Here is a 12,946-nt window from a genome sequence, read left to right as displayed (position 1 = left end):
TCCTCCTGGGTGGGGGCAGAAGACATGGCGATAGCAGACACTACACATGGCACCCCCATCGCCCCCCCCCCCCGCTTAATTTAGATCCGTTACCTACGGAAGAGACTAGACAATAAAGATTCTCAGTTTTCAAATGCTACTACTACCAAAACCTAATACAGCCATATTAAAATCTTGACATAAAACAATAAAAATAAAACCTAAAATCTCTGCTCTATGGAAAGAGATGTGGCCTCCTACTAAAGCTGGTTGTAGAAATGTTAAATGGGGCAATATTTGGCCAGAGACCCTGGGAAGAGGGAGGTGGTCCACTTAGTTTTTAAGAGAGAAACTAGCGCCTTCAGTGTGTGTGTGGGGAAAGCTGATAATTTTCCATCTTCCCTCAAGTAGAGGGAGAAGTGGTGGATGAATCAGAGGAGAATGACAAAAACAGGGTGGCCCTCCTTTATTCAGGCTAGATGTTTCTTCTTTTATCTACTGTAAAGAGGAAAGTCAAAATGATGGATGAAAAAGGCACAGAGCTACCCCTGAGAATAGGGTTTCCAGACAGGAATTACCGCCCGTTCTCAGGAATTTTTTTCGTTCCCAAATCCCGAGAAAAGTTGGTCAGGAAATCGGGAAAATTGGCTCCTTGAACCCTGGTGGTTGGTAGTATCGGCCGTCACTTTGTGGAAACAATTTATCGTGGAGAACAGAAAACAGTTTATACCTCGGAATTTGGGAACGGGAAAGCGAAAAAAAGTTCCTGAGAACGGGCGGGAATTCCCGCCTGGAAACCCTACCTGAGAGGAGAGGCAAGTGCCAGGCAAACCAGACAGTTGGCAGACTCTTGTCCAGAAACTCTCAGGCTTTTTAAATCCATGAGTCACAGATTAATCCAGGGTGGGGCAAGGGCACAGGGGAAGGAGGCCAGTTAGAAAAAGATGCCATCAAGCCCAGAGGTAGCACCAGGTGCGACTGGACAGGACGGATTAAAAGCAGTGAGAAAGGAGGAAAATCCTTCCTGAGACTGGAAAGCGCATGCTGGCTGATCCTCCAGCACACCTTTCGGTGATACGGCCCACACCGTATCAGCCCAAACCCTGCATGCACGTCAGTAAAATCCACAAATGGCACTATGTCACTTCAGGGTTTATGAGCCCCGCAGAGGCTCATTGGGGTTTATGAGGTCTCAGATTAAGCACCATGTGCTTTTCAGTCAGACTGGGAACTCAGTTCAGGAAATGGGCCCAGGAATCTCATGTCATAATACAGGGGAGGGCCTGGGCAGAAGGCCTGCAGTGGCCAGGAAGTCAGCAATGGCCTCATGTGGCTGGGGACGGACCGCTGACAGGACACAGCATGGGATGGCAGCGGGAACCAGAGCTGCTCAGACTGACAACAGACATGCTGGCAGGTATGGGGCTACCTGTTCTTCACTCCTCCCAGCTCAGGGTGAGGGCTCACTCTAGGGTGACTCCCCTCACTGACATACGCAGCCAAGGGAGGAAGAGTGAGTTTGGAAGAAGGAACTGGGCATGCTCGGTCCCTCTCCTTGCAGCCACCAGGACCCCGGGGAGTTATGGCTTCGCAGCCCTGCCTAGGACATTACATTTGAACTGAGTCTTGAAGGACGAGTTTGCCAAGGAAGCAAGATGGGGAAAGGGCATCATAGGAAGTAGGGACACGGCATGCGAAAGCAGAGTGTAAAAGGATTTTGCGGAGAAGAAAGGTTATTGCGAGACTGACACGTACCAAACTGAATATATGGCGAGTGGGACCATAGAGCAAGTAAAGAACTGCCACAGGTCCCGGAAAGGGTAGCAGGCAGAGTGGCTGGGGATCTGAGATGCAGGCATGTCCATGACTGGGCATCCTGCCCAAACCACACAGGGCAGATGGCCGGCTCTGAGCTGCAGGGCCAGCCCTAGAAAGGCAGCTGGGAGATGGGCCGTCTGCTTCCTGAGGACATTAGTGCAAACAGCCAAGTAGACACAGGGCATCACTGAGAAGACGAGGAGAAATAAAAATAGAAACCTTAGCTCTACAGACAAGGAGGCCCACAGAACGCCACGTGTAACCTCCCATAGGTCAAACCCACAACAAATTCAAACTGATGGGCAGAGCTCTGGTCAAGAAAGATGTGGACAAGCATTTATTGGCAACATCGGAGGTGACATATCTATTGAGACCGAAAGATTCGTGGCTGCCAGTGACTGGAATGGTTGGGGAGAAATGGTGCAGAGGGGTGATTGCCACTGGGAGTGGGATTTCTTTTTGGGCTGATAAAATGTTCCGGAATTAGATACTGGTGATGGTTGCACAGTTCCGTGAGTATAATGAAAATCATCACATTGTGTGGTATGTGAATTACAGCTCCATAAAACGGTTACATAAAAAAAAAGGAAAATGTGGTTGTCGTGGCCTGCCTTGACCTGCAGGGCCCCACACAGCACCTCTTGTAGCTCACAGTCACCTGCATATTTGAAATGACAGAGTCTAGAGAAGACGGTTAAGATGAGGAAGAGGTCAGAGGGCAGCCATGAAGCTTCCATCGTAAAGATGACGCCGCCAGCCTGGGAAGGAAGAGGCTGGGAGCATCAGGATTGGCCCTCAGATCCAACGAATGTGCTCAGACAAGCCTGAAGGGGCCCCTGAGAGACCCCGGCTAGGTAGGAGCTCAGTGAAAGGCTTCTCCTGATTGTACATCATGTATAAGGAGATGAGAAGGAAGGCTCCTGGGGGCACAGAGCCGCCCCCCCCACCCCCGCAACTCCCTGGGAGGAAGCAAAGCCGCGCCAATGGGTTGTTTCTCCCACAGACAAGGAAAGCCAGGAAGAATGCCCTGTGTTCCTACTCCCCAGGTGGAAGGAAGCCAGGGATAAGAAGTGGCCAAAAGGGGCTGCCAGGCTAAAGCTGGAAGAGTGCAGCTCTCGGTGGGAAGTCCGACAAGCACTCACAGGGCAAACGCTCCCGGCCTGGTCCCAAGTAGCTACGTGAAGTAATCAAAGGGAGCCACTGAGTGGAGAGCAAGGACAGGTGGGGGCTCTGGAAATGGGCTCCCACGGGACTTTGCTAGGAAAGGAGCCCCCAGCCACTCCTTCCTCCCAGCGATGCCCCAGGGCCCTGGGCGTGTGGAGCTGGTGGCTGTCTCCAGGGCTGCCCCGGGCTGTCCCTGGCTGCGCGCTCACCGGTCCTGGAGCCGGTCCTGCGTGTCCTTCAGCCGGGCCTTCAGGTGCCGGATACACACCTCCTTCTGCTGCAGTGGGGTCAGGTACTGCTCAGGGGTAGGCGGCTTGATGCCATGGTTGTCGCTGCACAGTGTGTACTTCATGGAGCGTCTGTAAGGGGATGCTTGTCAGCCAGCAGGGATGGAGGGGACAGCAAGGCATAGGTGCTGTGCCTCCCGGAGGCAAGGGAACAGCAGCCTCACCATCCTGGTCCCATAGCCACCAGAGGGCTCCAGGCCAGGCCTCCCGTCAGGAGTCAGGGCTCCCGCGGGCATGGGAACACCCATCCCTTCTGGAAGGAGGATTTTATTAAACCTCTTCTGAGTGAAGACCACAGCACCCGGGTGGGGAGCTCGGGGCTCCTCCAGTTGGGGGTGGAGGAACCTATTACAGAGCACACGCCTGACAACCATGCCAGGCATTCTACCTATGCCACCCCCATCATTATAAACAAATGATAATGACTTCCCCAGTGGTACATCCGAAGAGAGAGCTCCGGTGTCCCATCTTCTGACGCTGAGAACAAGTTTGGGGCTGGAGGCTGGGGTGGGAGGGCCTCTCCCTCCCGGTCACCTGCACACCTGCCTACTTGGAGTGCACATCTGAGCCCACTGATTGCTGGTCCACGTGTGCCCGCATGCCCACTTGTGTGAATTATACACCCGTGCCCACGCACCCCCACAGGCACTCTCAGGTACTAGAATACCAGCCCACGCATGTGTTCACACAAAATGCATGCAAACCCTTTACTCTGGGGTACATGTGAGCACACACATGAACACTGCTGTCTCTGGGCACCAACCCGTTAACAGTTGTACCCTGAGCTGGCAGCAGGCTGCATGTGCACTGCTCCGGAGGCTACTTGCTCCCCTGCACGGAGTGGCACAGACATACACGTGCAGTGAGCAGACCCTGGTCCCACTGGTGCAGAGAGGAGGAATTGCCACCCAGTGGAGGAAGGAGGGTGGAGGCTTTCACCCAGGGAAGGAGGGCACCCCAATTCCACCAACAGATCACATCCCGGCCTCCTCGACTCCCAGCTTCCTGCCTGTCGCTTGTTCTGTTCACAAAGAAACCCCCTTGCATCTTGGCTTAAAAACCTCACACAACTTGGCAGAAGCCTTGCTGCCACCCAGCTCGGCTCCTTTAGGGGACAGGGAACCCCAGGTTTAGAGAAGGGCAATGATATACTATGGGCCCGGAAAAGACAGGCTCTGGTGAGGCCCGTTGCTGCGGCAGCCAAGTTGGAGGCAATCTTAAAAGCTTTGTGGAAGCTGTTTAATGTTTACTGAGGAAAAAGTATTTGTAAATTTTTGAAGAGAAAGTGGCAATAGAAGTGGACAGAAAGAAATGATTCTCTTCTACGTACTCACCTCATGGTCACTAGGTTTAACTCCAGTCAAGTCACATGTGGGCCTGCTTTCTATGTGGCAAGGGGCTTTCTATGTGGCGTGGGGTGGGAGCTTGGGGTGCCCCCTCTGGTGGGCTCTAAAAACCCTCTTTCCAAAAGAGAAGCAAGCCAGCAAGTACTGTGGACCTCAGATGGCCTGAAGCCCCAGGAGCTCATCCTGCAGACATCCTGGTACCCTGCAAGGACTTTGGCTAGAGGGGCACCGATTTGTGGTGTAAAAGAAGGTCTTCTTCTCCCCATGCCCAGGGGTGGAGGAACCAGGATTAGTTAAACTAGTAAGAGGTGAGAATTAGAGAGCAAGGAATGATTTTAACATTTCCCATTTACTTCATGAGTGTTTTCCTTCAATATAACATTTAACACTCACACATTTGCTGTCATAGCTCTGTCTTTGTGGGGAAAAATTATATATATGTAAGAAGGAAAGCAGACTCTGATGCATGTCTCTCAGCTGCTCATGCTTTGGAATGCCTGGTTATTTGCAGTGAGGCCACAGCTGAGGCCCTTCCACTCACTCTCATGGTAGGCAAGAAAACCCTTCCATGGAAGTCGTTGTCAGCCTCAGGGCTGGGACTGCCCCCCATGGGCTGCAGTTATGACATGCATTACAAAAACCTGCTACTAAAGAAAAAGTATTAAAGTCATTAATCATATGCTTTTCAACATGTACGTTAACACATCAATTTCACTCAGGCCCCCTGTGTTCTGGGATGGGGTTACAGACAGAAGGCTGGGGCATGGGTCCTCCACACACATCACCCATTCACCACGTGTGTCATGGTGGAAAATTGAGAACTGTTGTCTCAGCACCATCCAGACATCATTTCACACAAATGATACCCTTTCCACTGGAAAGGGCAAGACAAGCCTGCCTTGGGGGTCCTCTGGCCATGGGAGCTGCAGGCCAGAGTCTCCTCGCCTCTTGCCCACAACTCTCAAGTTGGACCAAAATCCTAATAACGGCAGGTACCAGCTATGGGCCACCTACACATATCAACCCACCAAAGCCACACTCTCCTACTTCCACTTGTATTTCAATGCCAGGCAAACAGGATGGTGCAGTCAGCACAGCTCTAACTTCCTGGTCTTGGAGGATCCACAGCTCCCCTTTACCTGCTTCCTCAACCCTACCCTGCTTTTTAAGTCTGGGTCCACCTTACCTGAGAGCACAACTTAGCATATGCTGCATTTGTAACACCCTTTGCTTTCCAGAAAGACCAACTCCATCTCTGCTACCCTCAAAGTGTCCCCCCCGTGAAAAGCAACATGGTAGACACTGCGAGTTACCTTCCAATATCCATTCTTGCCTCTTACCCCACAGAACCCCAATTTTGTGTGGGGTGACATCGTACCAGGGAGAACACTAACTGTCCCAATCACATCACCCAGGTCCTGCCAGGAAGGTATAGAAAGAATTTCCTGGGGAAGGTGTCCCTTGTCAGAAAACGTGAGCTCCTGGGGGCTGGGAGGCTTTGGGCTTTCTACCTTTTTCCTTCTTGGACATCAACCTGATCCGTGGAGGTGTAGGAGCCATCTTGTAATGACAAGTACAAAAGCTTATACGAAGGATGGTGGCGCACAAAGACAGGAAATGGGGTCCCTGACACTTCAGAGAGCTGCCTGCCTCTGGCCCCTTGTTCTAAAAGCACCACCCCTAGTTTGTCAAAGTCACAGAGTTTGGTTATGTGCAGCTGGAAAGGATCACATCCATCTTATAGGCAGGAACTGAAGCTCAGAAAGAGGAAGTGACCCGCTCAAGGTCACACAACCAGTGAGTGTTGGGGTGGATAGAACGCCACCTTCCTCTCTTCCCCAGGGACGCAGCTTCCTGACAGCGGGGCCAAGGGGAAGGGCCGGTTACCTGGGTGTGGGGCTGCCGTCACTGCCCTTGCAGGAGCCCGAGTTGCTGCTGCTGCTGAGAGAAGAGGTGCCGTAGGCATCCCGCACGCTCACAGGTGGAGAGGTGCGCCTGGAGGCAGGAAGAAGAGGCAGGTGCTCGTTCTGGCTGGTGGGCAGCTGCGGACACTGGGCAAACACCGCCAGGCCGCTGCGGCCCAAAGGGCCCCCACTTCGGGGTCACCGCCGGAAGAGAAGCAGAAGGGAGAGGGGGACGCACAGACAGGGGTGACAGAACAGACAGCGCAAATCAAGATGGAAAACCAGGAGTCCAGCCCTCCTGGCTCCCCAGGACAACAGTGGAGGCTGGGCAGGGCTGCAGGCCCAGGGTGGGGCCCCATCTGCCCCTGCCAACGGGCCTCAACGTCCAGGTCCCCCAAGCACAGAGGAGAAGGTCCCTTCAGGGGCTGAGACAGAGGTGGGGGAGGATGGGGCAGGCAGGAATAAGGACAGAAAGAGGAGCAGGGGTGAAAATCAAGGCAGGCCAAGTGACCCGAGTGGAGGACTGCACGACATCCCTCCCGTAATTGTGAAGACCAAGCAACAATGCTGATGATGGCAGGAATGCAATGGTTAAGTCTTCGGAGAACTTCATATCCAGTGTCATGTGAGCCCTTAAATAGTTCCAGGAGGAGGTGAATGTTAGCAAGCCCATTTTAAAGATGAGAAAACTAGGGAAACGACTTGCTCAAAGACCTTCTGCCGGTTGGTGGCAGAGTGGGGACAGAGACGCACCCTTCTGCCACCCCCCGAGGCTAAGGTTCTGGGCCAGGGGAGGACTCACCTGCGGGGTCCAGCAGAGGCCCGTCTACTGCCCGACAGGGACATGGCCATGAGGCTGCGGGTCCGGGTGAGTGGTGGGATGAGTGGTGTCCCTGGGGCTGAGGAAAGAGGGCGCGTTGGGGGGGCCGCGGGGAGGGCCGGGCCGGGCCATGTCATCCTCTCGCTGGGGCCGCTGCCCGGCATGGCTTCTCCTCTCACCCTCCGGCAGGACACCCAGGACTGAGTGAGGCCGGCCAGGTTCTGGCCACAGCTGCCTCCACCAGCGAATGTAGCAGGTTCCTGCCACCCAACTTCAAATGATCAGCAGAGTCTCGGGGCAGCCGGACCGACCCTGAGTTCTCCAGATGAGTGGATGTGCCCCACAGAGAGCGGAGACCTTGCCAAGGTGACACAGGTATGGGGGCAGGGTTTCCTGACTGGCGGCGCAGCTCGGAGCCTTGTATACTATGAGCCAGGCCCCCTGCGTCCCTGACACTCGGACCCCCACCCCTGGGCTGCTCAATCCTCCCTCCGCGGTGGGGGCTGCAGGCTGGAGGACTCCTGGGGCTGGACCAGGAACCCCAAATTATGCTGGGCTAGTCTTGACGTCACCTTCCCAGAGTGCCCGTTGGCGCGTGGCTCAGGGCTTCCCGTCTACAGGGGAGACAAGACAGACCGACATACCAGCACACGTGTAGAAAGACATATGGATACACATGATCACGAAGAGGTAGCACGTCCCTGACATTCCAAGACATGCCACACAGCTCTCGTGCTCAGGGGGCCTGTGCACCATGCAGGCCATGCAGCTGGGCGTCCCGCACATGCGCTGCGTACAGGCAGGCCAGCACCCATCCGTGCAAAAGCACATGCTGACTGGGATGCCCCACAGACTCGGGGCACAGGCTCATAGCAGATGAAGACTGGGTGCGGGGGGAACAGAAGCCCGTCAGTGGGCTGGGCCCAGGTAGAAAGTGACCAGGAATGTGACCATGCAAAGACCCATCATTGGTGCTCTGGACAAGTGGGTAGGGGGACTCAGGCCCTTTGGCTCCTGCCCAGGACCCCCTAAGCCCCTCTCCTGTGAAGGGACTTGGGCTCCAAGGGCAGCCCTACAGGGGTTTAAGGAGGGGAGGCCCCATGCTGGGCTGGGTGTCGCCACTGTGGGGAGGAGGCCTGCACTAGGCATCAGCCCAGAACTCCTGGAGTCCGAGGTGGAGGGGCCTGAGCTCTTTGTAGCCACCATGCTAGTCCTGTGCCAGCTCCAGGGACCCCAGTTCCCTTCTTCCCTCCTCAGAGCAGGGACTAAGGACCGTAGCCTGGGTGACAGGAGACTGAGCTGAGGACATTGTACCCCAGACCTTCCTCCATGCGGGGAAACAAGCATTCACCAAGCCCCACTGGATGCCAGAACCCAAGCACGTTACATACATTACGCCATCGACTCCTCCCAAAAACCCTATAAGGAAGTGCTGTGATTAGTCCCTTTACAGATGAGGAATCCGAGAGGGAAGGGACTTGCTCAAGACACATCCCCTGTGTGTGGCAGGACCAACACCAGATGCCGAGGGGCTGGATGGCAAATCCTGGAGTCCCCGGCCCAGGGCACCACCCCTTCCCACGTCAGGGCCTCTGGGGAGCCTGGTCGTCCTGGCCAGTGCTAGGGCTGCCTCCTGAGCAGACAAAGGCACTACTCAGGTGGCCTGTTTCCTGGCTGTGACACAGATGCAGCCTGTTCCCCTGGAGGGCCAGGACACAGCCAGTATTGTCTGCCCGGAGGTGTCGGGTGCCGGTACAGGAGCTGCCGACACCATGCCTGTCACCTGAGCAGCTCGCCCCCGCTTGGCCATGCATGCCACCCATTACGCCCCAATCACCCAGGCAGGGCCTCCTGGAACTATAGGGTCGGCACCTGAGAAGGAACCATGGGATAGGGGCTGGGGCGAAAGGACGCCCCCACACTTGTGCCAAGGAAACCACCCGTGGCTCATCGCCTCCTGCCTCCTGAGCACAGGAGGGTCTGGACTAGGAGTCGCTGGGACAGAGCAGGGGTGATTGTCCTTCCTCATGGATGGGCAAGGGCTTCAGGGGTCACCTGTCATCGACTGAGCCTTTTTGTGGCCAGGCGACCATGCTGAGTACTTTTGTGTGCCCTGGCCCATTTCTTCAAATATCAATCCTTCAAGGCAGGCAGGATTTGTTATCACATTTGGGCCAGGGTCCCACAGTGGCAGGTCTAACAGACCCTGGCTTCTAGCCCCAGTCAGCCTGGCTTCACTGGTGTCTTCCCATCATTACTCCCACCCTTTTGGCTTTTGGGAGGGTGCAAAGAGGAGACTGTGCCTTCGGGAGCACTTCTCAGCAGAGGCAGCACTAAGATCTGAGGACGGGCCTCGCTCTGTCAAGCCAGCTTGGGTGAGTGCTGCCAAGGAGCTACTGTGTTTCCCCGAAAATAAGACCTCGCCGGACCATCAGCTCTCACGTGTCTTCTGGAACAAAAATTAATATAAGACCCGGTCTTATTTTACTGTAATATAAGACCTGGTCTTATATTACTATAAGACAGGGTAATATAATATAATATAATATAATGTAATATAATATAATGTAATACCGGGTCTTATATTAATTTTTGCTCCAAAAGATGCATTAGTGATGATGGTCTGGCTAGGTCTCATTTTGGGGGAAACAGGCTGGAAAGGTCAGGTGGAATTCTAGGCCTAGGTCTTGGGAGGCAGGCACGATGCCTGGCTTGCCTTGGAGCTGTGTGTGGGTCTGGTACAATGAGGGCTTTGTCCCCACTGTCCCTGCCCCTACCTTGCTTGGCAATCCCACGCCTCCTCCTTTTGAGCTCCCTCTTCCTTCCTCTCTGGTCTGGGGGAGGGAATGGGATGGTGTTTATACCTGGATGGAGCCAACAGTCTCTTGGGAGGCCAGAGCCAGCCATTCATCCAGGACGGAGGTGGAAGTGGCATTTCCCCTGCGGAGACCTTGCAGGCAGGGGTCCCTCATGGGAGGGCAGAAGCCACCCAGGCCCAAAGGGAGCCACCTCTCCAGGATAATGCTGCGAAACCTCAGTGTGGGGCCTGTGCTCGCTCAGTTCTTCCCTCCCCTCTAGGCCCCAGAGAGGAGGCAGGTTGCCATGGTGTTTGTCACCATGCCGCCTGCTTGGCCTGGAGTTCCGTAGGCCTGTCCCCAGGTGGCCAGAGGCTGCCACTTAGAATGGAGGTTAGAAAGGAAACCCTTAGCTATGGGAAGCGGGGCTCATAGTCTCTCATCACCTCAACCCCAGAGTACTCATAGACCCCACCCCTTCTCACTCCAGCCTCCCTCTATTTCCCCATCCTGCCATACCATGGCAACCCTGCTCTATCTACCCCTTTGATCAGTCCCTCACGTGCTCAGCGTTTCCTGAGGACCTATGGGGCTCCAGGGGATCCAGAAGGATCTAGGGAACAAGAGACGGAAGACGCAGAGATAGAGTCAAACAGACCTGGGCTGAAATCTCAGCTCTGTCACCCTCCAGCTGCATGCCTTGGATAAGGCATGCTACTTCTCTGAGTCTGAGCTCCCTCATCTGTAAGTCGGGCTATGACAGAATGTGCCTCATATGGCTACTGTGAGAATGACACGGGATAAAGCATGCGTGGGGCTTAGCCCTGTGCTCATCACACAACAAACACTCAAAAATGGGTATTGCCAGTACAGTGGTACCTCGGTTTTCAAACAGCTCTGTTGACGAACATTTCGGTTTACGAACACCATAAATTTTATGGATCTGTGGTATCATTAGATAGTAAAATTCATGCTAAATTTGCAGTTTTAGGGGTTGATTTTAAAGGTCTGGAACGGATTAATCCATTTTGCATTCCTTTCTATGGGGAAACCACGCCTCAGTTTTCAAACATTTCAGAACTCAAACAATCTTCCGGAATGGATTACATTAGAAAACCGAGGTACCACTGTATTTTGGAAGTACATAATTGCAATGTAATGTGAACTTCAAAACAGAAATGCATTCAAGGCATAATGGTGGCCTCGGGAAGGTCAAGGAAAGCTTTTCCAAAAAGAAGTTTACACTAGGTCTTGAAGGGTGAATAGGAGTTCACCAGTGGGAAGGAAGATGCCTGGGCAAAGGCATTGAGTAATTCCACAGCACAACTGCTCAGGAAACTAAGAGGCTTCGTGAGGGCAGAGTCACATTGGGGGTGAGGCTGCAGCAGGAGGCGGGGCCAGACAATACAGAGTTCCAGGGGCCAGGATCTTGTTTTGTAGGCAGCAGGGAGCCATGGAAGGACCTCAAAAGGTGGAGGGACATAATCAGATTTTAGAAAGTCCTTGGGTAGGAGGCCTTTGTGGAGTGTGGCTGGGAAGGGACAAGAACAGAGGCAGGAAGTTATCAAAAACAAGCAGGGGAGAAATTAGCAGGGCCCAGGTCAGGGCGGCCGCAGGAGCAATGGAGAAGAGGGCCTGGAATTTGCTCAAAATTCATCAGTAAAAATCGGGGCAAAAGTCTTGATCCTGGCATTCAAGGCCTTCTCTTCTATAGGCTTTCCAGTCTGCTCTCCGCTGCCTACTGACCCTTCAGGAAAGCGCTGTTCATTGCTCCCACATCTCTGCACTGGCCATTTGTCAAGGCCTGCAGCACCTTCCTTGCCCTGTCCTCATAACTTTCCCTGCCCTGTCCTCATACATACATCACACTCTGGGACTTCTCCCGTCACTTACTGTCTCGACCACTTAACATGCCATCTCTTGTGGTGAAACACCACCCTCTGGGGAAATGTCATAAAAATAAACACAATCAACACACAACTGTAAGTAACACGATGGTTTAAAGAGGCACGTTTGATAGACCCAGGGGTTGGATTAGATGGTCTCTCAGATGCTTCTGGACCCAACATTCTCTGATTCTATAATTCCAGGGCTGTTAATGAAATGATGGATGTCCAATTGATGCTTTCTTCCCCTTCAATGACTAGAACTCCGTTTCCACGTTTGTAAGATTGGAAGCTGCATTCTTTAAAGAGACACTATGGCATTTTACTCAATCAGCAAGTCACGGGGGAGAAACCAGGTACTTGGGTTAATCTAATATTCTAGTTACGTGAAAGTCCCTGTATACACTACCAATGATCTTTTTTTCAAAGAATTAGCCATCAATAAAAGAAGAAAGCTATTCTAAAATCCAAGGGAACAGAACAATCTGTGCCTGATGACTCAAGCCTCTGACAGCTGTGGGAAGCACAGCATTGCAACCAACAGAACAGAACTTGAGGTGGGTGGGGGGGACCTCTCTGCTAAGACGACACTAGAATGCAGAACATACCACCTGCCAAATAGCAGAGCTCCTGGTGCTCCTAGGATGCTAATGAGGAGAGAAGCGGGAGACAGAAGACCGAGCTGGGCGTGTTTTAGCAGCCACACTCTGCATCTCAGAGGATCAGTGCTATGAGGGTGATTGACAGCCGAGGAGTTCAGTAAACCTTCCCCTGGCTTCACAACCTCATCTGCCACCACGCTCCTCTTCACTGTCAGTGACACCCAGGACATTTCTTCCTGGACTTGGGAAGGGACGCAATGGGGGTATGTCTCCAGCTTGCTTCCTGTTTCCCGCCCAAGCTTCCCTCAGCAGGAAGCATAGAGGGGACTCCTTCTTCTCTCCGTG

At 53.5% G+C, this 12,946-nt stretch overlaps 1 protein-coding gene across 8 annotated transcripts in view; it reads right to left on the bottom strand.

Moving 5' to 3' along the window:
- Positions 1-12,946, bottom strand: part of SNPH (syntaphilin) — a 40,531-nt gene that overhangs the window by 4,571 nt on the left and 23,014 nt on the right. Inside the window, exons 3-6 of one of the 8 annotated variants that reach the window (XM_081034189.1) lie at positions 8,710-8,737; positions 7,301-7,932; positions 6,482-6,688; positions 3,171-3,320 (exon numbers count right to left, since the gene is read on the bottom strand). In XM_081034189.1, the coding sequence (XP_080890315.1) occupies positions 3,171-3,320; positions 6,482-6,688; positions 7,301-7,482 (539 nt within the window). In that variant the 5' untranslated portion in view covers positions 7,483-7,932; positions 8,710-8,737. The other 7 variants (XM_081034192.1, XM_081034194.1, XM_081034196.1 and 4 more) reach the window with 7 other exon arrangements.

Source organism: Rhinolophus hipposideros (assembly GCF_964194185.1).
Source record: "Rhinolophus hipposideros genome assembly, chromosome: 22".
Classification (NCBI taxonomy): domain Eukaryota; kingdom Metazoa; phylum Chordata; class Mammalia; order Chiroptera; family Rhinolophidae; genus Rhinolophus; species Rhinolophus hipposideros.
This window is presented reverse-complemented; position numbering and strand designations above follow the sequence as displayed.